Source organism: Centruroides sculpturatus, unplaced genomic scaffold, assembly GCF_000671375.1.
Source record: "Centruroides sculpturatus isolate CEXI.00-Female unplaced genomic scaffold, Cexi_2.0 scaffold1266, whole genome shotgun sequence".
Taxonomy (NCBI): Eukaryota; Metazoa; Arthropoda; class Arachnida; order Scorpiones; family Buthidae; genus Centruroides; species Centruroides sculpturatus.
In genome coordinates this window covers 55,006-79,676 of record NW_019385477.1, presented here as the reverse complement: position 1 = coordinate 79,676, position 24,671 = coordinate 55,006, and the positions used below count along the sequence as shown (strand labels likewise).

General features: G+C 28.1%; 1 protein-coding gene across 6 annotated transcripts; it reads left to right on the top strand.

Annotated features, from left to right (window-relative positions):
• The first annotated feature begins 3,723 nt into the window (after window positions 1-3,723).
• On the top strand, window positions 3,724-23,589 carry LOC111639344 (protein kinase C-like 1). 6 transcript variants are annotated; one of them, XM_023385214.1, is made up of 17 exons: window positions 3,816-4,030; window positions 7,346-7,376; window positions 8,971-9,103; window positions 13,095-13,175; window positions 13,288-13,403; window positions 13,470-13,530; window positions 17,323-17,476; window positions 17,571-17,602; window positions 17,682-17,767; window positions 17,838-17,967; window positions 19,620-19,844; window positions 19,915-20,016; window positions 20,098-20,318; window positions 21,965-22,138; window positions 22,203-22,294; window positions 22,361-22,423; window positions 22,795-23,071. In XM_023385214.1, exons 3-17 carry the CDS (start codon window positions 8,974-8,976, stop codon window positions 22,967-22,969), a joined length of 1,842 nt encoding a protein of 613 aa, XP_023240982.1. In that variant the 5' UTR covers window positions 3,816-4,030; window positions 7,346-7,376; window positions 8,971-8,973; the 3' UTR covers window positions 22,970-23,071. The 6 variants fall into 6 exon arrangements, with proteins under 6 accessions (XP_023240977.1, XP_023240982.1, XP_023240978.1 ...); XM_023385210.1 differs by lacking the exon at window positions 3,816-4,030 and adding an exon at window positions 6,943-7,249; XM_023385212.1 differs by lacking the exon at window positions 3,816-4,030 and adding an exon at window positions 23,078-23,227 and having other exon boundaries at window positions 6,944-7,376; window positions 22,795-22,936.
• Window positions 23,590-24,671: the final 1,082 nt, after the last annotated feature.

The window sequence follows — 24,671 nt, the reverse complement described above, 5'->3', positions numbered from 1 at the left end:
GTATGATGTGCTTATCTTCACTGACTTGAACTCGATGATGCGATTCATCTTTCTCATATTCGTTATTTTATATTGTTATTTTTGCTGTATATCATTTTTCTTTCAAATCTACCAATCAGTTAGTTTTAATATATTTAATTATTTTCGGTGTTTTTCAGATGCAAACCTCGTTTCACGATATCCAAATATTTTCCGAATGCGATTTAACGTTTGAACAGAAACTAAAAGTGATTGACTTTATAAAATATTTTGTTGAACATCATATTTATTAATTTTTTAACGTTTTATTCAAAGTGTTACACGTTAGAAGTTATATCGTAATCACGTACATTATCGTAAGCAAAAGTAACATATCACTTTCGCTTACGATAATGTACGTGATGCGTATCACTGCAATCTAAGCATTTATTTGATTCTTCTCTCTAATTTCTGAAGTATTTATTTTATGGTTTTATAAATTCCTTAATTAAGTTTTAAATTAGACATATTGTAAATCTCGTGAATTTTTTCCATAGTTTAACTCAATTTTAAATTGAATGATATAAGAATTTAACCTTAAAACCTTAGAAATAGAAATAAAATTAATACACGTAACCCCCGTATAACACGGTAGTTACGTTCCAAAAAATTACCGTGTTATGCGAATCCGTGTTATACGAAACAAAGAACTAGTACGAAAAGGAGGGTTAGGTTCCAAAAATTAAAAAACATGCCATTATATTTTCATAATTAAGATAAATATCTTTATTAAAATTTTCTTAAGTGATACATATTAATATAAATTAAACAATGTTTTCTTCGTCATCACTAAAAGCACTATTAACCGAGAGCGTTTTCTTTTTTGGCAAGTTATCCTTATCCTCTGAGCATGTTTCTGCATTATCTTCAGATCCATGCTCTACCCTGTGCAAAAAGTATGTAATTTTAGATTGCTTGCTTCTAGTTAAAATATCTTTATAAATTTCCTTATATGGTGCTAAACACTTATGAAGAATAAAGAAAGTATGGAATAAGGGAAAAACATCTGGCAGCATCAGAAGCAGAAGCGTCGAGATCTGGCAACATTGAAACAAGTTCGAGAAGGACCATGTGTATCGACAGAAAGCGAGAAAAGAAAATTTACATACTTATGTACTAATAGTTCACGAAAATAATAATTTTCGTGAACTATTAGTACTTAAGTATGTAAAAATTTATTACATTTCATGTTGTACGAGGATTTTACCCAATTCTCGAACCGTGTCAGAGTGAATCCGTACTATAGAAGTGCCGTGTTATAGGGGATTACCTGTATTAGAATTTAATTTCTATTTTCATAAATTTTCATTTTCATAATAAAATGAAAAATAAAATTTTATATATTATACTAGCACAGGTGGACTGTACTTAATGTTATTAATTGATGCAAACTCGAGCGACATTACACGAAAATGTATTGATAATTTCTATGTAAATTGGATAATTGATGTAAAAAGTTCACATATTTAAGCAATAAAAATAATTAAAATAATAATAATAATAATACGAGATTATTAAATAAGTCTCTAATTAAAATATAAATTATCCCCAGAAAAAACCCTGTTTGGGAATTCTTAGCCCCTAACAGGTTAAAAAATCCCTAAATTTAGGATAAAAATTGAAAACTTGTGTGCTGTCGCGTAAAGTATTGTGATACGCAAACCAATATTTTCTTATTTAGGAATAACGTTACGCGAAAATAACGAAAGTGTCGCGTTATGCAGAAGTCCATTGTATTATTTTAAAAATTAATAAATAAATGAATGGAAATTATGTTAAAGTTTAGACTTATGTTTAGTCAAAAAAATATATACATATAAACCCTCAAGATAATGGGACCTGAGGCAAAACACATATTAGGGCCCTATAGCTAATTATTTATATTAAAATAAAGGAAGCAGACGATAAAACATGAAGTATGGTCCCTAATTCATCAGGGTCCAGGGCAATTAGCGACTTTAGTCCCTCTGGGTTTCCTGAAAACCCTTAATAATAAATAATAGAAATGATAAATAATTTATAGTGAAATTTGAAGAAATTATTCTTTAGCAATTCTCGGAGAATAATCAATCGCATGTAATTTATTATTAGAAAAATATAGTAACAAGAAGTAAGAAAGGAAATGAATCAATGTGCATTTAATGTAATTGACCTGAATTTCATCTCTAGAAATTTTTATTAATTATAAAAATAAATACGGTTGCATTTACTATTATAATAACTTTCTAGAAAATTTAACAAGCATTTTTCTAATTAGAATCGTTACAGTTCACATACAGGGCATAAACCAGTCACAAATGTCGGACCTCACTCCGCTCTGAACACCATAAAAATTATATGAATAAAATCAATACAAACTGTTATTTTCGCCATTTATAAATAGAAGTTTTAATTCATATTACAGACAAACTTCCAATAACGATCGTCTCCCAACAACGGCTACTTTTCCAGAAGCGTTTGTTTTTGAATTCCCTACTAAATAAGTTCCGAACAACAGCCACTTTTTAATGTTCTTGTCAGTGACCGTAATTCAGAGGTTTGACCCTGTACGTTTGTATAATTTTTTTTACGTAAAACGGAGGTTGAGGATCCACCTCAACCTCCGTTTTCTTCAACACCTAGAGGCTGCAGCAGGCATAAATAATGACAACTCTTCTCAAAGGCCATCAAAATATATACATAAAATCAATAAAAACAGATATTTTTCATCAAAACAAACTAATTATATCATTTTGATGGGGGTTTACATAAAAGACTAAATTTTAAGACCTCTACGTGTCTGGAGTAAAAAAAAATGCACGTTGTTCGGTAGTGACTGTTATTGAAGGTTTGACTGTATATAGGCTACATATTACAGGTATATAATTAAACAATTTACAATTTTATAAATACAATCAAATCTCTATCAAGGACCCCTCTAAACGGCGGCCATTTTTTTCAGGACGTTGAACAAAAATGCAGACAAAATAACCTCCAAACATTAGCCATTTCAACAACTGCCATATTTTATGTTTCCGTCGGCGGCCGTCGTTTACAGGTTTGACTGCATCATTTTAAATACCCAAAATTTAAATTTTGGAGTAATTTTTGTTCGATTTTTATGTTTAAATCCAAAAATATTCGACTGCTTAACTGAAAAATAAATTATTAAGAAGCATTTTCTAAAAAAATCATCGCTAATTCTAATGAATTATTTTATAAAATATTTAAATTATATTTTATTTTAATTGCAGAGATTTAAAACTGAGAAGAAAATTGAAGATAATCTGTTAATTCGAAGATACGAGATACAAATCGAGATTGGCGCGTGGTATCTTCCATTGTTTTAATTTGAAAAGAATAAAAATCAGAAAATGTATTATGCATTTATTTATTAGTATTATTATAAATTATTTATTTATTTTAAATAAAAATTCAGTAAAATTAAATTATTACAAAGATTATTGTTTAAAATTCACTTCATTCTTTATTTTCTTTTAAGTTTTAAATAAGCCCTCTGGTGAAGAAATCGATTTAAATTTAATTTTTAATAAGGAGGTTTACACAATTATTTTAAACACGATTCGTGATTTAGACATAAAATTATTAATTAAGAATAATATTTTAGAATTTATTTAATTAACTTTATCAAATTTAAAAATTTTCAGATGATTTATTTTTGAAATATAAAACGAAATTTCATTGGTTAATTCAAAATGAGAATAACGGTAATTCGATATTTATTTATTCAAGAAAAAACTATGTTAATTTTTAAAAATTCATCGAATTTAATACATTTGAATATGTCATAAGAAATAAATAAATTTCTAATTTTTCATTTCAACGAGCCGCTAAAGCGAAATCTCCGAGAATTATCGATATCAAAAAGCAGCAGACGATTATCTCGGAAAATTGAAAAGATCGAAAAAAGCGACCAATCGGATGCTAACAAAGCATCACGTGACTCAAGGCGAAGGTCTTCTTCCGGTAAAAGGTTGGCGTATACGAGTTACAACAAGCGGCTGCTTTACAGGTGAATTATACGGATGGATAGAAGAGTCATTTTATAATCTATCGATAAGCAAAAGTTTTTGAAAATAAATCTTAACAATTTTATAATCGAAATTAGTAAAAGGAAACGGAAACAAGTAACCAATGAGGTGAGTATTCAAATATAAAAATTCGTGTTGTTGTTGACTGTGTGAGTATATTTATCATAAAAGAATTTATTCATTAATAATAAAATTATCAGTAAATATTGATGATCAGTAAATACAGAATGCATTTTATATTTTCTCCTTATCTTTATATACAAAGTCAAATGGAATCTTTCTATTTTGTTTTGTATAAATACTTGAAGATGTCCTACCGACATCATCATAAGAAATTTTGTTTTGATGATGATGATGATGAAGAGGAGGAGGAGGATGATATATAGAATATAGAATACTTTTTAAAATATCAATTTTTCTGCATTTTAAATATATAAAACTGAATTACTTTCCTAAAATAATGCAAGGATATTTTTAAATTACGACATCGACATTAAAATGTTATTTTGATGATGACGATCGGTGACGTATTACCCATTAGGCACGTGAAGCACATGGTTAAGCCATCCGGGATTCGGAGGCCCCAAAATTGAAAAAATTAAACAATTTTACCGCTGCAATTGCCTATCATAATTTATAAATAACTGTCGTTTATGAGGATAGCCAATCTTCTAAAATAATAATAATAATAATACGAGATTATTAAATAAGTCTCTAATTAAAATATAAATTATCCCCAGAAAAAACCCTGTTTGGGAATTCTTAGCCCCTAACAGGTTAAAAAATCCCTAAATTTAGGATAAAAATTGAAAACTTGTGTGCTGTCGCGTAAAGTATTGTGATACGCAAACCAATATTTTCTTATTTAGGAATAACGTTACGCGAAAATAACGAAAGTGTCGCGTTATGCAGAAGTCCATTGTATTATTTTAAAAATTAATAAATAAATGAATGGAAATTATGTTAAAGTTTAGACTTATGTTTAGTCAAAAAAATATATATATATAAACCCTCAAGATAATGGGACCTGAGGCAAAACACATATTAGGGCCCTATAGCTAATTATTTATATTAAAATAAAGGAAGCAGACGATAAAACATGAAGTATGGTCCCTAATTCATCAGGGTCCAGGGCAATTAGCGACTTTAGTCCCTCTGGGTTTCCTGAAAACCCTTAATAATAAATAATAGAAATGATAAATAATTTATAGTGAAATTTGAAGAAATTATTCTTTAGCAATTCTCGGAGAATAATCAATCGCATGTAATTTATTATTAGAAAAATATAGTAACAAGAAGTAAGAAAGGAAATGAATCAATGTGCATTTAATGTAATTGACCTGAATTTCATCTCTAGAAATTTTTATTAATTATAAAAATAAATACGGTTGCATTTACTATTATAATAACTTTCTAGAAAATTTAACAAGCATTTTTCTAATTAGAATCGTTACAGTTCACATACAGGGCATAAACCAGTCACAAATGTCGGACCTCACTCCGCTCTGAACACCATAAAAATTATATGAATAAAATCAATACAAACTGTTATTTTCGCCATTTATAAATAGAAGTTTTAATTCATATTACAGACAAACTTCCAATAACGATCGTCTCCCAACAACGGCTACTTTTCCAGAAGCGTTTGTTTTTGAATTCCCTACTAAATAAGTTCCGAACAACAGCCACTTTTTAATGTTCTTGTCAGTGACCGTAATTCAGAGGTTTGACCCTGTACGTTTGTATAATTTTTTTTACGTAAAACGGAGGTTGAGGATCCACCTCAACCTCCGTTTTCTTCAACACCTAGAGGCTGCAGCAGGCATAAATAATGACAACTCTTCTCAAAGGCCATCAAAATATATACATAAAATCAATAAAAACAGATATTTTTCATCAAAACAAACTAATTATATCATTTTGATGGGGGTTTACATAAAAGACTAAATTTTAAGACCTCTACGTGTCTGGAGTAAAAAAAAATGCACGTTGTTCGGTAGTGACTGTTATTGAAGGTTTGACTGTATATAGGCTACATATTACAGGTATATAATTAAACAATTTACAATTTTATAAATACAATCAAATCTCTATCAAGGACCCCTCTAAACGGCGGCCATTTTTTTCAGGACGTTGAACAAAAATGCAGACAAAATAACCTCCAAACATTAGCCATTTCAACAACTGCCATATTTTATGTTTCCGTCGGCGGCCGTCGTTTACAGGTTTGACTGCATCATTTTAAATACCCAAAATTTAAATTTTGGAGTAATTTTTGTTCGATTTTTATGTTTAAATCCAAAAATATTCGACTGCTTAACTGAAAAATAAATTATTAAGAAGCATTTTCTAAAAAAATCATCGCTAATTCTAATGAATTATTTTATAAAATATTTAAATTATATTTTATTTTAATTGCAGAGATTTAAAACTGAGAAGAAAATTGAAGATAATCTGTTAATTCGAAGATACGAGATACAAATCGAGATTGGCGCGTGGTATCTTCCATTGTTTTAATTTGAAAAGAATAAAAATCAGAAAATGTATTATGCATTTATTTATTAGTATTATTATAAATTATTTATTTATTTTAAATAAAAATTCAGTAAAATTAAATTATTACAAAGATTATTGTTTAAAATTCACTTCATTCTTTATTTTCTTTTAAGTTTTAAATAAGCCCTCTGGTGAAGAAATCGATTTAAATTTAATTTTTAATAAGGAGGTTTACACAATTATTTTAAACACGATTCGTGATTTAGACATAAAATTATTAATTAAGAATAATATTTTAGAATTTATTTAATTAACTTTATCAAATTTAAAAATTTTCAGATGATTTATTTTTGAAATATAAAACGAAATTTCATTGGTTAATTCAAAATGAGAATAACGGTAATTCGATATTTATTTATTCAAGAAAAAACTATGTTAATTTTTAAAAATTCATCGAATTTAATACATTTGAATATGTCATAAGAAATAAATAAATTTCTAATTTTTCATTTCAACGAGCCGCTAAAGCGAAATCTCCGAGAATTATCGATATCAAAAAGCAGCAGACGATTATCTCGGAAAATTGAAAAGATCGAAAAAAGCGACCAATCGGATGCTAACAAAGCATCACGTGACTCAAGGCGAAGGTCTTCTTCCGGTAAAAGGTTGGCGTATACGAGTTACAACAAGCGGCTGCTTTACAGGTGAATTATACGGATGGATAGAAGAGTCATTTTATAATCTATCGATAAGCAAAAGTTTTTGAAAATAAATCTTAACAGTTTTATAATCGAAATTAGTAAAAGGAAACGGAAACAAGTAACCAATGAGGTGAGTATTCAAATATAAAAATTCGTGTTGTTGTTGACTGTGTGAGTATATTTATCATAAAAGAATTTATTCATTAATAATAAAATTATCAGTAAATATTGATGATCAGTAAATACAGAATGCATTTTATATTTTCTCCTTATCTTTATATACAAAGTCAAATGGAATCTTTCTATTTTGTTTTGTATAAATACTTGAAGATGTCCTACCGACATCATCATAAGAAATTTTGTTTTGATGATGATGATGATGAAGAGGAGGAGGAGGATGATATATAGAATATAGAATACTTTTTAAAATATCAATTTTTCTGCATTTTAAATATATAAAACTGAATTACTTTCCTAAAATAATGCAAGGATATTTTTAAATTACGACATCGACATTAAAATGTTATTTTGATGATGACGATCGGTGACGTATTACCCATTAGGCACGTGAAGCACATGGTTAAGCCATCCGGGATTCGGAGGCCCCAAAATTGAAAAAATTAAACAATTTTACCGCTGCAATTGCCTATCATAATTTATAAATAACTGTCGTTTATGAGGATAGCCAATCTTCTAAGTCTTAATCCAAGATGATATAATGTCGATCCCGCTTCTCATTAAACTTGATTATATATAAGATTATGTAAATATAAAAAACATTTATATGAATAATCTATAATAATTATAAAATAGAAGTATTATTCTAAAATAACTTGATAATAATTTTAATTACCGATGAGAATATTTTGTATATTTTTCGATTATAATTAATGAGAATATTCATTAAGTGAATTTAATGGATTGGCGAAAGATCCTTCTTAAATAGGTGTAAAATTATGACTTTTAATAGGCCGGCATGTATAATACTTCTTATAAATTTTAATTAAAGTTTTATTCTGATATTAAATCATTTTATAAAAATAATAGGATTTCGTAAAATTCTGCATTTTTTTATTGTATCTCTGTAAGTTTATGTAACAGATAGATGTGTGAATACCGTATATATATATATATATTCATACATCGATCTGACATACTTAAATTTTATATAAAACAATAAAGGTTATATTTATGTAACCTATATTGCTGTATACGAAAGTATGTGCATATATATATGTGTGTGTGTGTGCAAAATATTGAAATATATACAGACAGATAAGTTTATTTTTTTGCATCAAATTTGTTTTATGTTCTAAAATATATTTTTTCTGTTGTTGCGTTAAAGTAAGTTGCCAAATATCTGTATTTTGAAATTATAAATAATATCACAAGCAGAATTGCTTTCAAAAGTTAAACTGATTAAATTTCTACGAAGATGAAATCAATGAAGTTTGATTGTTAATACTTTTTCATTATAAAAATAAGCGGGTTTGGTTTTCCTATATACAGTTGTGCAAACAAAAGCAGATGCAGTGGATATCTTCCATATGGAGGAGATTGCTTTCCTTTTTCTACAAATGTATTTTAATATATATTTCTCTGTTCAGCTCTTCTTATACGTTGACTTTAGTCATGGAAGCTGTATAAACATTGTCAACCTATGCATGCTTAATCTCTGGGGATTTTAGTCCTGTATTATATTGACTCAGTTTCATTTTGTTCAGGATATGTCGAAGGGATTCGTAAGAATCAAGTTCTGTCGGTTGGAGTTAGGAAATGAAGTAGCAAATGGCAGATTGGCTGAAGTGATCGAACCTTACTGTGTAGTCAGATTGAAAGAAGCAATCGATGTACCAGGTAAGTTTCATTTAAGTCTACAAATTATACGAAAATTGACTTTGGCGTTCCCACTTCTTACTTACGTTTCACGGCAAAGATTTAGTAGTAAATTTTACAACTCTAAGGCAACACTTTCCTCGAAAGTAAATTTAAAATCATATCCGCTTAATATCCAGCAAAATAATTGGTATCGTGTAAATTTGAAAGATTTACATGATTATAGAAAGGTTTAGTTTATGAATGCATGATTCAAAACCTAGGAAAAAACTTACATAGAGAGAGATTCGCGGAGGCTTTACTTCAAATGTGATTAAATTATTTATTTTAACTAAATGATATCCAGAGAAACTAATAAAGATTAATAATTGCAGAGTTAAGTGGTTCAAATTATTTGAATTAGCAGGTACATGCATACCCATAATTCTACCGTTCTATACCTTACAATAGAAAAAACTACTATTACTTATAGTTTTTTCTATTCTCAATATAAAATTAAACTACTACTAACTTATAATATCTTAATGGGTGAACTTGTTCGTATATTGCACATTATCAGATAAATATAATTTAAGAATGAGTATATTATTGGCATTTTATGGCATTCAAAACAATTATGTTCGGACTTATGATTTTTAATAGGCCGGCATGTATGATACCCTTATGAATTTTAATTAAATTTTATTCTATTAAATCACTCCATAAAAATAATAGGATAACGTAAAATTCTGCATTCTCTATTGTACAATGTATTTTCTGTAAGCTTATGTAACAGAGAGATATGTGAATACTGTATACATTCATACACCGCATAAACCCATGAAAGCAGATTATACTATAGAATTTAACTTAATAATGACGTAGCTAACCACATTATACTTATATTATACCTATTTGAAATCACCAATTTAAATTAATATAAAATTATATATCTAAAAATGTAACGCATAATAACTAATAAATTTATTTTAAGTGTAAAAATGTTTATATGTACTTATTATATAAACAGTTTTTACTATATTTTGTTTTTTAGATTAATTTATTGAAAATTACTTTATTATCTCAATTTTATTTTTATTTTAAAACATTTTTTTAAAATATGCTTTAAATATAAATGTCCTCAATAAAATAATTTACGGTAGAAAAATTATTAATTTATTTTAGTACAGTAAATAAATTATTACTACTTTTAGTGAGTCAGACTTTCTGGAAGCTCGCTACTGTAAAAAAAATTAATTAATTAATTATATATTTTGGCAACAATATCAAGATGTCTAAACAAAATAATTTATAAAATAATACGTTACAAAAGGATATAAAATTGAGATTTTTTACTCTTGTCTTCTTTCAGCCTAGCTTTTACTAAAACGATTATTATAATTTTTATTTTATTCCCTAAATTTTAATAAGAAACTCTATTATATTTTGAAAATAAATGAAAGTTAAATATAATTAAGTTTTATTTTTTTAAACCATTTATATTGTATGTCTCAACAGTCAATTGGAATTTGAACTGTGCATTGAAAGTTATACTTCTAGGAGAAGCAATTCTTTTTATTTACTTTTGTGTTGTTTACTCGAGAAGATTGCAGATTTATGAACCGGAATTGATTTAAATCTTAAAATTTTTCTTTAGTTTTTATTAATAATTTAATTTTTTTAAATATAAATAAATTTAAATAACAATGCTGCTCTCTCACCAAAATTATTTTATGTTCTAATAGGATCAGGAGGCTTTTTTCTTAAAGAATATCAAATATATTTTGTTAAAAATTGAATAAAAATGATTTTATTGAAATTATAAAAATATGAGAAATATAGAACATAGAATATAGATTGAATAAACACATTAATTAATTAATTAATACATTAATTTATAGCTTAAATATCAACTTTAAAACTAATTAATCATCATTTTTGTAGACTTAATAACTATTCTTTTTTAGTTTTGAGTAAAAAATTTCCTTAAACTTATTAAAAATAAAAATTTTAAACTGCATTTCTAACATTCTCCGTTATCTTCTTTAGTAGCTTGCATTTATTCAGTTATTTATTTTTAATTTTTAAGTAAATAATCAAAAATATTGATATATGCGAATTAAAATGTTAATTATTATATTTCATTACTGTAGTTTTGAATATTTATATAAATACACTTACTAAATAAAATAAATATTTTTATCCGAACAATAACGTATTTAAAACGCATTTTATTGAGAGTGTTTTTTTTAATAACGAACAAATTAAATTATAAACTATATACAAATACATAAATACAAAAACAACTGATAAACGTTTAAAATTTCATATAAACATACTTTTCTTATATAATATTACAACAAAACGATAGCGAATTTAATAACTTTGAATTAGATTTAAGCGATTAATTATTCAAATTTAAAGTTACATAAATAATTTGTATTTAATTCGTAGCAAGGAGGATTATAACTTACACAATAATTAATATTTTTACATTACAATTACTTGTTAACACGTAATAACTTATAAATAAGTGATGATAAGTGCTTCTGATGCGATGATTTTACAAATTTTCTCAAACAAAATACTGAATTTTTAACACTTAAAATCAGATTATTTTTTAAATAATACCCTTTTTAACGTTAGCAATATTTCTGTATTGCTATATACAGCGTTTATTAAAGTAAATTACCCATTACAAAAGCTTCATATTTAATGTCAATCATTTTACTTTATCTTAAATTTAGTTTTTTATGTCAAGGTTGGCCTTTAATTTGGGAAAATAGAATCAGAAAATTGCTGCAGTCTTCCTAATAGAATATATAGAACAAAACTTCTTTTTTTTATTAAATAATAAAATTTATTTTAACAATTTAAGCCATTCTGCAAACATCAATTGACATACAATTGCAATAACAAATGCTATTAAATATCTTTAAATCACATTTATGGATTATTTTCTTACAGAAAATACTTTAAAATTATTTGACTTTTGCCAACGTTTCCAAAACTGTGTTAAGATATAAATTATTTAAATTTTAATGTAAACGAGTGTCCTTTCCAGCTAATTATCTCGTTTTAACGAACCCAAAGGAACACATATAATAAAATGGTTGCTAATTTTAGACAGGTAATTGTATGCAGAAATAAAAATATTCTTGCAATTTTTTCAAAGGACTGCTGAACATATAATGAGACTTTTACGTCACGTATTTGGTCATTGGTCTTTACGGTCCTGTGATCAGCGTAATGATATAACAAGAATTATAAAACAACCCACTTCCAAAAGTTACACAAACAATTTGTAAATTTTTTTAAAACAGTATATTGGAGTATTTAATTAGCCTTCAATTAAACTACATTATACTTAATAATAATGTAATCTGTTGCCGCATATTTACAGGTAATCAGAATTATTTACTTTTACGTCCTTATTTATCATTGTCTGAAGAAGATTAAACAGATTCGATTTGGTCAGCGTTACATACATTACTAGTTAATACGATTAATGACGATGACATAAAATGTGTCACTCTTAATGTTTTCTCTTTCTTCTCATTTATACCGTTTAATGTTACAAATAATAGAATCGCGATGTATAACCATCGATGCATAATGAAAACTTGAGAATAATGCTGTAACAGTTGCTAGGTTGAGTCACGTTTCTGACAGAAGATCGATAGTTTCTGCACTGTCGACCATCTTAAACAACAGGAGCTTCACCCGAACAATTTCCAATGATAGAAGGATGTTTCTCCACATTATCATCCGTTTAATTATTTATACAAATATTTCGTCTCACGTGAATCGTTTCCCATAAAAATTATCGACGATACGATCAGAGAAAATTAAGTTTTTTTCGGTACAAAATTTAATTTTGAAGACTTTGATTAGAAGAAAACAATACATTCTTTCTTTCATGTGCGCTTCATTAAAAGAACGAGAAATAAAGCACTGTTTTAATCACTCGTATTCAAAATAAATATTCTTATTTGAAAATTATAAAAATTCACATATTCTCGATTGGTTTCAGGTAAAGGAGTGGAGATTGTGCAAAGGAAACGAAGTCAATATTTGGAATGGGATTCTTGCTTCGACGTCCAGATCTCAAGAGGTTTGTAAGAAAAGCTTTCTTAATAAGGAACGTCTTTTCCATTATAGCACTTCTTCAAAGAAGTATAGGCTATTTTTTCCCCAGCATATTATTTTTAAAATTAACTTTTCAGGTTATTTGCTGCACGTAGTAGTAATGGACAGACCCGACCGTCTCTTAGCCGATTTGCTAATTAGCGCTCAAGTTTTGGCAGATAAGTGTGCAGACGAAGAGAATAGACCTATTTGGGTAAGTTAAAATTCGATAATCCTTCGTTACGTTTCCTGCAAATAATTTAGTTTCTTTTCTTTTCAGCTTAAACTCAGGCCGAGTGGGAGGATTCTCACTCAAGTCAAACATTTCAAGGATGGTGAAGGTCAGTAAAATAATATAAACTAACGACACGAATCCTACGATGGCTTTAAAAGGAAAGAAATATAAAAGAATTCATAATAAAACGATTAATATTTATCGAATAAATATTAACATAAAAGAAATTGAATTCTCAAAAGTTTAAATAGCATTTACCGATAAAAATGATTATCGATTATTTTAAGAAATAATTAAATTAGGCTATATAAAAATTTCTAATCAAAATTTAATAATTTTTAATGAATACATAAGGGACTGTCCATTAATTATGTGTACAGTTTTTGAGCTACTTCTACTTTCAACCCCCTTTAATTACGAGTACAATTACTCATGGACCCGACTTAGAAGAAATGACTTTTAAAAGTTTTACAAATATTTTCTTACTGATCATTTATTCACATGACTAGTAAATGGGCTTATAAGAACAAGTTCATAGGTTATTATTAGCCAGTAGTGTAACCAAAGGTTAAAATTTAATATGAATTACTACATATTTTAATACTATAGGCCTATAATGAATTATAATGAACATTATATAAATTACTAGGTCAGTAGTTAATTCCACAGTTAAATTAGCTTTTCTACAGTAACATTTTTATTAACTTTCTCATATTACGAAAAGGGGCTCGCTCGGGTCCCTCTCTGGTTACGCCAGTGTTAATACTACTAAAAAAGTCCATGTAGACAATGCCTAGATATACTGTACTCCCTCCCATAGTGTACACTGATGCACTTTTTGCTACCCCTTTCCCTTAAACTGAACACGTAATTAATAGGCAGTTCCTAATGTAATATTTTTATTTTTAATACTTAGGCCTAATATCAGATAACGTTTCCGGTTGATATGAATTAACGAATTCATTATCAACAAAAATTACGTTTCAATTTTATAACTTAATTACATTATTTTTATTATTCTAATACAATTTTTAAACACAGTGTAAATAAAATATACAAGCCAATAACTTTTATTAGATTTGTATTATTACTAATAGATACAATTCCGTAAGAAAAAAAAAACCCTAAATTTATCACTGTTAAAAATGAATTTACGCAAAGATGTTTAAATTTTATACTTATGTGAATTGAAATATTTATTACAGAACCTATTAAATGTGTAACAAATTGATAACAAACACGTAAAATATTCAATGCATAATATATAAAGTTAATACATAAAGTGCCTTTGTTTTCGTATATCATTTATGAAAATTTACATATACGGTGCTTATTATAAAGAAATAATCTAATTCTTGTAAGCGAGCTTTCGATAATTGGTAAAATAATTAGAATAGATCTATAAATAAGTACGTATCTTCGCACTTCCTTAATTATTCTGTATTAAGATCTAGTTTAATACAATTAAATACAATGTCAGACCTAGGTCAGGTTGCCAGATTTCTATGACTGGATTAAAGGACATTTAAAAAATGATTAATGTTACCATATCTAACTTTCACTCATCCCCATTCCATCCCAAAATAAACCAGCAATGAGTTACTCAACTTTCCCGGCAACGTTTAAAATTTTGGTGGCATCATTGTTATCATATTCAGCGCCGGATCCAATAGGTGCGAGGCCCGATTGAATTTTTTTTAGCGGGGCCTCTCAAACTTTATATAATAAAATTAATTAACAGTTAATTTACATATTGAAATATGTTGTTATATTTTTAATAATAATATACCTAGATATTTATTTTTGTAACATGTACTATTTTTAAATATATAAATTTTGATGTGCTGTGGGGCTCCTTCAAGCGCGGGCCCGATTGGCACAAATCGCTCCAATCGCCTCAAATCCGACTCTGATCATATTTTATTTTAAAAACTTTTTATATTTTTAACTATTATAAAATGGTAAAAAGCTTAATTTTCAGGATTGGAATGGGTTTTTATAAAAAAAAATTGTAAATGCTGATAACGAGTAAAATCGTCATTAAGTCCGACCCTACTGGAGATACACACGACCCCATTATCTATCCACCCCTCGATCTTTAATCACCAAAATTTAATAGCATCAATTCCCCTAATACACAAAGTTCCCTGCAAAATTTCAGAAATTTTCGACAAAAAGCACAGGAGTTATTAAGCTTCAAACAGGGTGAACAAAATCGTGCCCCCCACACACATTCACTAACATCCATATAAATAGAAATTACCCCGAATTTTTTGCATTTCTCGACGTTTCAAGGTGTCCTAAGTCCAAAAATGTAAAAATCTTGGGGGGAGTCATTTTTTGACCGATCGCCCTCTTATATAAATAACAGCCGGGAAAGTAAAATTCTGACATTTTTACATTTATAATTTAATTTAAAAATTATAGTTTTTATATTGCCTGTAAATGTTTGCAAATTTAAAATTTTTAATGGGAAACTATATCCTTTTATGGAGAATGATATGGCTTGATACATAAAGATAGACAATACATCCCTGCCAATAAATCAGCCGCTGCAAGAAACACAGGCATCAAAGAATGAAAATAAAGGAGTCTTGCGTCCTTTCTTGTTTGAATAAAAGACAAGAACAGTTTAGCTAAAATAAAGGATTGTCCTTTGAAATAAATGACTTCTGACAACCATAGACCTAGCACTCTTCTTCGACAAATACAATCATTCAAGTAGGAATCAAACTCTCGAATTATGAATGCGCAAGAAACAACGTGTTTAACATGCTTAAGTGTGTTTACTTTCACAATAAAACTAAGAGAAATTTCGAAATTAATATAAGAATATTTTTATAACACGCTTATTAAATGTTTAAAAACTAGTGGCATAAGTAATTCAGTGCTATGAAATTTATTAGTGCCCTTTGCATAGTTTTATCCATTTAGCTAGAATTCATGTAGTTAATTTGAATTTTATATAGTGTTTATTAATTTTTTAAAACTTTTAAATACGCCTGGAAGTGTTGGGTCAAAATAATTGATTGCCAAAATATTGAGGTATTAATTATAGAGATTTCTGTAATAAATAAACAACACTAGAATAGAACTATATATTTTTTACTTAATTGTATTACAATTGATATTTAAAGGAATTTAGATGACCGAAAAAGAGAAGCCAACTTAACAAGCCTATTGAAAGAAGTGCAATTATTTTCCAAAAAATTATAAAATTCGATGGAGTCAGAAATTTTCTCTTTTATTTCCTTCTTACATAAATGTAAAAATACGAAAAAATTTATATTTTGCTTTCTCTTCTGACTTTTGGATAATATATAACTTCAATTTAAAAAAAAAAATATCAAGCCTTGAGAACGCACTTTGTGTACTGTAAGCCCCACTGAAGAGGCCGCAGGCGAAATGCATTTGGGAAGCTTGTTAGTAATAATGTAAATAAAAGTTTTTCTCTACAAATTATTTTCTTTTTTATAAAAAAATATCAAGCCTTGAGAACGCACTTTGTGTACTGTAAGCCCCACTGAAGAGGCCGCAGGCGAAATGCATTTGGAAAGCTTGTTAGTAATAATGTAAATAAAAGTTTTTTCTCTACAAATTATTTTCTTTTTTATACCTTTTTTAACTCTTTTTTGGAAATTTTATAGTCATTATTGGCTTGATATTTTTTAAAAATTGAAGTTATATATTATCCAAAAGTCAGAAGAGAAAGAATATAAATTTTTTCGTATTTTTACATTTATGTAAGAAGGAAACAAAAGGATGCAATTATTTTCTTTACCCCAATAACAAGAATTAGAACAAATTACACTAAAAAATCAAATTAGTATCAAATTTCATTTTATTTAGCATTATATAAGGACTGAAACTGAGAGAATTCTTATTGTTTTTGCTTCAGCAACGCCCTGGTTTGACGAACACAATGGTTTGGGAAAAATTGGCAGAAGAGGAGCAATAAAACATCAACGAGTACACGAAATTAAAGGACATAAATTCATTGCAAAATTTTTTCGTCAACCTACTTTCTGTGCATTTTGTAAAGACTTTCTCTGGTGATGATCGTAAAATTTATTACAAAAGAATACAATTTAAGTTTTAATACTGCTTTTACATACAAGCTTAACAGCCAATCTCATTTCATTATAGGGGATTTGGTAAGCAAGGTTATCAATGTCAACGTGAGTATATACGGCATTTTCAGATATAGGTTTGACAACTTTATGTAAAAAAGTAAAATGAAACCTCGAAAATTTTCAGTATGTCAAGTAGCTGTTCACAAGAAATGTCATGATAAAATCCTCGGAAAATGTCCAGAATCAGGCAAAGAATCTCAAGTTACTCTGGTTAGAATCTTTTACATTTATTTATTTTCAAATAATTTGATGAATATTCTCAATTTTCTATATTCTTTAGTATCTTCGTGAGCGATTCAAAATCGACGTACCTCACAGATTTCGAATCCACAATTACATGAGTCCAACTTTTTGTGATCATTGTGGATCTCTTCTGTACGGGATTTTTCGACAGGGCCTTCGATGCGAACGTAAGTATTGACCTTTTCTAATTATGTTATAAACTACGCAGTCATTAAGGTCTCAGTTGAAAATTGATATGCATAAAACAAAAATCACACATTCTTGAAAGTGGCTCCACCTGTTAGCAATATTTCTTGACTTATCTCGGTTTATTGCCCATTAACGTCACTCAGTATGTAATGCTATATCACTTACAGTACGTAATATTACCTTTTAAATATGACGTGTGCTTCTTATTTAAGCGTTTTATTAAACTAAATACTGGAAAATTGACAAAGTAGGCTACATTATAAATTTAGATACGGTTTTCTTATCATTAATTTTTTAGAAAAATTTATAACTAGTCTTAAAAAAATCTCTTATAAATTTCTTAGTTTATTTTGAGAGTTTGTTTTTGTAAAATTCGCCGAATTGAATTCAGCTTTTAAAATGCTTACATATGAAACACAATATTATTTCAACATATTACTCTTCGGTGGATCGTTGCCTAGCAAAGATTTTTTGCATTCTTCGACTAGAAATATTTTTACTGTCTTTTTTTTTACCCGACTTTATTTTCATCACAATGACGAACTTTTCTGATAAACGGATAAATAGAACGATAATTAAATGAGTAGAAGTATAATTGGATCCGATCCTAATGACGTTAAAATGTCCTCACAAATTATTATTTTCAGAGTATAATTACATACTTAATTCTAATTAAACTTCTAGTTTTAAAAATGGATAATTTCTAAACGTTTATTATAAGAGCATTAAAACAATATAACGCATTTTTATGCTCTTTCTATATCAATTTTTTTCATCTATACTTTTGTTTGTCACGGAAATCATATTTCTAAATTGATACCTGTGAGTTAGTTCTTGTGTCTAAATTTATAACTATAGATTTACTAATGTAAGTAAAGAAAAATTAAAAAAAAAAAAAAAACAAACTGGCAGTGGATTAGAGAGAGAGAGAGAGAGAGACATATTGGCTCCGTTTGTTTTTATCTTACTTTGTATCTGTGTCTTATCACATTCGTGACACGTAAGAAGCTAACTTAAACTATTTTTGCCTTCACCTGATTTGCCACATGCTTCTTCCACGCGCAACGTGCGGTCTGTTTTTAGAAGTGATCGACTCTCCCGTTTTGTATTTGTTGATAAAAATATGAATCCCTCCGTCACCTTCTAAACATAAAATCACGTGATAAACTGTATACAACGCAAGTGCGGTGACATCGCGGTATAACTGGAGGAAATTCGCAGTACCACCATAGCAAATACGCATCTCATTGTGAAAACATGTATCGAAGGAGAGCACCCATTTACTTAGATGAAGGTAATTTTTACACGAGACCACCAAGTAAACCAATGGTTATCCCGTTTCTTGCTAAACTTAGAGACACTCCTTGTTATCGTTCGGATCCCGGTGGTCTTCATCTATTGTCTTCGCCACAGCCATTCTCGATTTTTGATCACCAAAGCTTTATCAGTCCATCTTCCTCGCCAAGGAATCATAGCTATATGTTTGGTTCACCACACAGAAGTCCTCTAACCACTTCGCCTCTATCCAAAAGACCACCTTGTACGACATTTGAATATCGTCGACCAATTATAAGAGAAAGACCTATCTTAACTACGTTTCGACCTCGACCTAAGAATCTAATTTCTGTAGATTTAGGTATCCATAGAAATCGTCAAGTCATCAAGTTTCGTGAGCAACCTATCACTAGGCAGACAAAACCAATAAATTGGAAAATATCTAATTGTACTAGCCCAGCAATAAGACGTCGAAATGTTAATTTAGATCAATATAATTCAGATTCACTGAGATCTTTAGATTCTGGAATAGAATCTCCTCGATCACCATCTTTACCACCACAGACACAGAAATTAGAAGGCATGTTTTTATTCTCCTTCTTCTACTTTTATTTATTATTTTGCTTATGATAATTGTGCTTTATCTTTAGAGTGTAAAGTGAATTGCCACAAAAAATGCGAAAGCTTGATGCCAAATTTATGTGGAGTAAACCAAAAATTGCTATCTGAAGTGCTAGAAACAGTCAAGAAAGGTGAGAAATTTTGTTAATTAATATTTTGTTAAAGGCATATTATAGAGTGACATTCTTTTAATTTTAACATTGTTCTATTAGAAAAAGGATCTTTGACGTCTAAATCCCCTAACTCTTCTGTGAGACCCTCAATATCAAGTAGCAGTTTGAGCAGTAGCGATTCCGATGACAGTTCTGAACTCAACACTGATAATAACGAAGAATCTTCTAATAAAGATACAACTACTCGTCTTCGCTTCAAGAAATATACTATAGATGATTTTAATTTCATAAAAATGCTCGGAAAAGGGAGTTTTGGAAAGGTAATGCTATTTTATTATTAATACATTCTTTCAGTCAGGGCGTAAAAAAGAAATTTTACTATACTCTCGCTATATATGCCTGTAACGGAAGTCCTTGGCACAAGAACAATGAAGGAAAGAAAGTACGAAAAAAATACAGATAAAATGACGCAAATTAGCATACATAAAAAATCTTTTAAGTGAAAAAAGTTGAACTTGACGCGCAAGCATGTTATTTATACAGGATGCTTCAAAAATATTAACACTAATATGGAAGTAACTTATTATGCTGGATTTGTATTTGTAGTGTCCTCTGTGTAGTTCTCATGAATCGTCGTGTGCAAAAAGTTTTGTTGTTGTTTGAAAAAAACAATAAATAAATAAAAAATACTGGCCCTGTACCTTCTCCATTTAACTATTGACATTTTTTGAAGTACCCTGTATATAAGACATGCTGTTAAAACATAAACAGCATTAAATATTTAAAGCAATAAGACAATGTTTTAATTTCTTATCATCATGATATGGAAAGAAAATCTGAAATAAGAAATCTTGCTTTTTAAAATATTATTTACTTTACAAAAATAGTAGAAATAGTTCGCTTATTTCATACAAATTATTGTAAACTTCATTTTTTATGTTTAATAGCCTACATTCAGTCCATAACTTAGTTTATAATAAAGGCATTTTTCTTCTTAACATGTACTTTGATTCATACAATAAATATATTTTCTGTTTCATTTATGTTACGAAAATGCAATTAAAAAATAATAATGTTTAGTTTTTATTTTGTCGCATTTATATTAATGATATTATATCCATCTTGAGCACGTTTTGCGGACTTTTTAGTTTCGAATTTCTTAGAATGTTGAGTTGATTTTTGTTTTTATAACTTCATAATTATGATCATATCTGAATCGATGAGCACGTAAAATTTGCAGTATATAAATTTTAAACGGATTTTTGGACAACAGACGTAAAAAGTTTTCTCTATTAGACTGAATTAACGATTATTTCCTTAATTGAAAGAATCCAATTTAAATGTCCGAATCATTTACAATAGGAATTATTAAAATACACATTAATTAACTATTTGATATGACAATTTAATATTTAAAATATGACATATGACAGTTCCTTCGCTACTTTGCTTTTCTTATTAAAATGTATGAGATTTTAATAATATTTTTCCAAACATAAAGCTTAATACTAATGATTCAACGTAAAACATTAATAAATTTAGTATACCCCCATCAAATTTATAATAGATACTCTTAATGTTCGATTAAAAAAGCCTTTAAAAACTATGACGTTACTTATTTACTTTAATTTAGATACAAAAATTACAAATTATCTGGAATAAACGTTTATATGAACCACCCCACTTACGTACGTTATATGTCATGTTTTAATTAATATCTCATTAGATAGGATTGTCGTGACCTTGACATTTCTAGACTTTTTTCCTTCCTTTTTTTGTTTGGTTCGCTCACCGACTTTATTCTAGTCTTCTAATCTATTTCTGTGCTACTCGACATCTTAATCGAGTGTTGGCATCTTAAGCTAAGCCACTAAATCTGTGCCGTCCTTTATTTTTAGAAACAATAATGGTTCTCCTGTTCCCTTACTTCCTCTTTTGTTGTGAAATTTTAAACTTTATTTGATAGGTGATGTTGGCCGAAATGAAAGGACAAAATCGCTACTTTGCTGTTAAATGTTTAAAGAAAGATGTAGTTTTGGAAGATAATGATATCGAATGCACAATGATCGAGAGGAAAGTATTAGCCTTAGGTAGTAATCATCCTTATTTATGCAAACTTTACTGCACCTTTCAGAATGAGGTAAGCACCAAATATCATTTAATATATTTTACATAATTCTAATGATTTTTTAAAAATTTATTAGAGTCATTTATTCTTCGTTATGGAATATCTAAGCGGAGGCGATCTAATGTTTCATATTCAACAAATTGGCAGATTTGATCAAGATAGAGCAAGGTATTTCTTTACATTTTACCTTTGTGTTATAATCTTTCTATTGCTTAACATTATTAATTTTCTTAGATTCTATAGTGCAGAAATCGTGTGCGCTCTCAAATTCCTCCATCGTAAAGGAATTGTTTACAGGTAAGCGTATATAGGTATAAATAATCAGACTATCTCAGATTCCAGAATCCTTCAAAAGTGACAAAACTCTGGCGAGAATGCCTCCTTAAAGATGTCAAGCTTACTGCCTTGACATCAAACGTTGACAGGAGCGTCAACTAGCACGTAATGCTCATGAAATATTCGTGCTAGTTTCCCACCAATAATTTTGGCAAGGAAATTTAATGGTCCAATTATCCTTAAAGAGATTAATGAAGACCTAAAATAAGACTCAAACTGGGTTAACTTAAAACTGTTTAATCCCACATTAGATAAATAAATTTACCTACATGAAAATATTTTTATAAAAAGATGAATCTGTTGACGAGAATTTTTGTTTTTATTTGGACCAGAGACCTGAAATTGGATAATTTGGTCCTAGATATAGAAGGACACGTTCGATTAGTCGACTTCGGCATGTGCCAAATGAGGATTTATCGTGAAGAATGTCTTCCATCTAATTTCTGCGGCACACCACACTACATTGCACCAGAAGTACGTTTTTTAATGCACTTTCAGATTCACTAACATACCCGAAATACTTACAGCATGTTAACATTGATTATTTACCCAAGAGGAATTAATAACTTTATAGTAATCCGTAGTTTCTACTAATAAGCTTGCATGAATTTGCAGAGATCTAAAACTGGATAACATTTTACTGGATAACAGCGGTCATGTCAAAATATCCGATTTTGGCATGTGTAAAACAGGTATAAAGAATGACAGAAGAGCTAATACCTTTTGTGGTACGCCCGAGTACATAGCTCCCGAGGTAGGTGAAAGTTCACGTTTGTTCTAACAAAATATTAATTTTGTTATTAATTTAAACTAAATTAAATGTATTTGAGTCTAGATATAATCGAAACTTGAGCAAAATTCTTTTAACGTTATGTCATTTTCGTATGATTACAAAATGGAAAACATTATTGATTAAATGAATTAATAAATTATTATGAATAGTTTTATCTACTCGGCCAGTGATAGTGACATTGTTTAGCGTACCCGAAAATAAAAAGTGAATTCAACATTAAAACAGATTCACGGTCTAGGATTATTTCTAGATTAAAAGTTTACATTACATTACAGTATTTTTCCCTATATTTTCTGTTAAATCAGCATTGTATCATCTAACTAGAGGACTAATCTGAATTTTAANAATTAATTAATTAATACATTAATTTATAGCTTAAATATCAACTTTAAAACTAATTAATCATCATTTTTGTAGACTTAATAACTATTCTTTTTTAGTTTTGAGTAAAAAATTTCCTTAAACTTATTAAAAATAAAAATTTTAAACTGCATTTCTAACATTCTCCGTTATCTTCTTTAGTAGCTTGCATTTATTCAGTTATTTATTTTTAATTTTTAAGTAAATAATCAAAAATATTGATATATGCGAATTAAAATGTTAATTATTATATTTCATTACTGTAGTTTTGAATATTTATATAAATACACTTACTAAATAAAATAAATATTTTTATCCGAACAATAACGTATTTAAAACGCATTTTATTGAGAGTGTTTTTTTTAATAACGAACAAATTAAATTATAAACTATATACAAATACATAAATACAAAAACAACTGATAAACGTTTAAAATTTCATATAAACATACTTTTCTTATATAATATTACAACAAAACGATAGCGAATTTAATAACTTTGAATTAGATTTAAGCGATTAATTATTCAAATTTAAAGTTACATAAATAATTTGTATTTAATTCGTAGCAAGGAGGATTATAACTTACACAATAATTAATATTTTTACATTACAATTACTTGTTAACACGTAATAACTTATAAATAAGTGATGATAAGTGCTTCTGATGCGATGATTTTACAAATTTTCTCAAACAAAATACTGAATTTTTAACACTTAAAATCAGATTATTTTTTAAATAATACCCTTTTTAACGTTAGCAATATTTCTGTATTGCTAACGTTAAAAAGCATAATATACAGCGTTTATTAAAGTAAATTACCCATTACAAAAGCTTCATATTTAATGTCAATCATTTTACTTTATCTTAAATTTAGTTTTTTATGTCAAGGTTGGCCTTTAATTTGGGAAAATAGAATCAGAAAATTGCTGCAGTCTTCCTAATAGAATATATAGAACAAAACTTCTTTTTTTTATTAAATAATAAAATTTATTTTAACAATTTAAGCCATTCTGCAAACATCAATTGACATACAATTGCAATAACAAATGCTATT

Coding starts and splice junctions, on each gene's coding strand:
- LOC111639344 (XM_023385209.1), top strand. CDS start 8,974: ATGTCGAAGGGATTCGTAAGAATCAAGTTCTGTCGGTTGGAGTTAGGA. Junction 13,531..17,322: donor ACATTTCAAGGATGGTGAAG/GTCAGTAAAATA, acceptor TTTTTGCTTCAG/CAACGCCCTGGTTTGACGAA. Junction 17,603..17,681: donor GCAAGGTTATCAATGTCAAC/GTGAGTATATAC, acceptor GAAAATTTTCAG/TATGTCAAGTAGCTGTTCAC.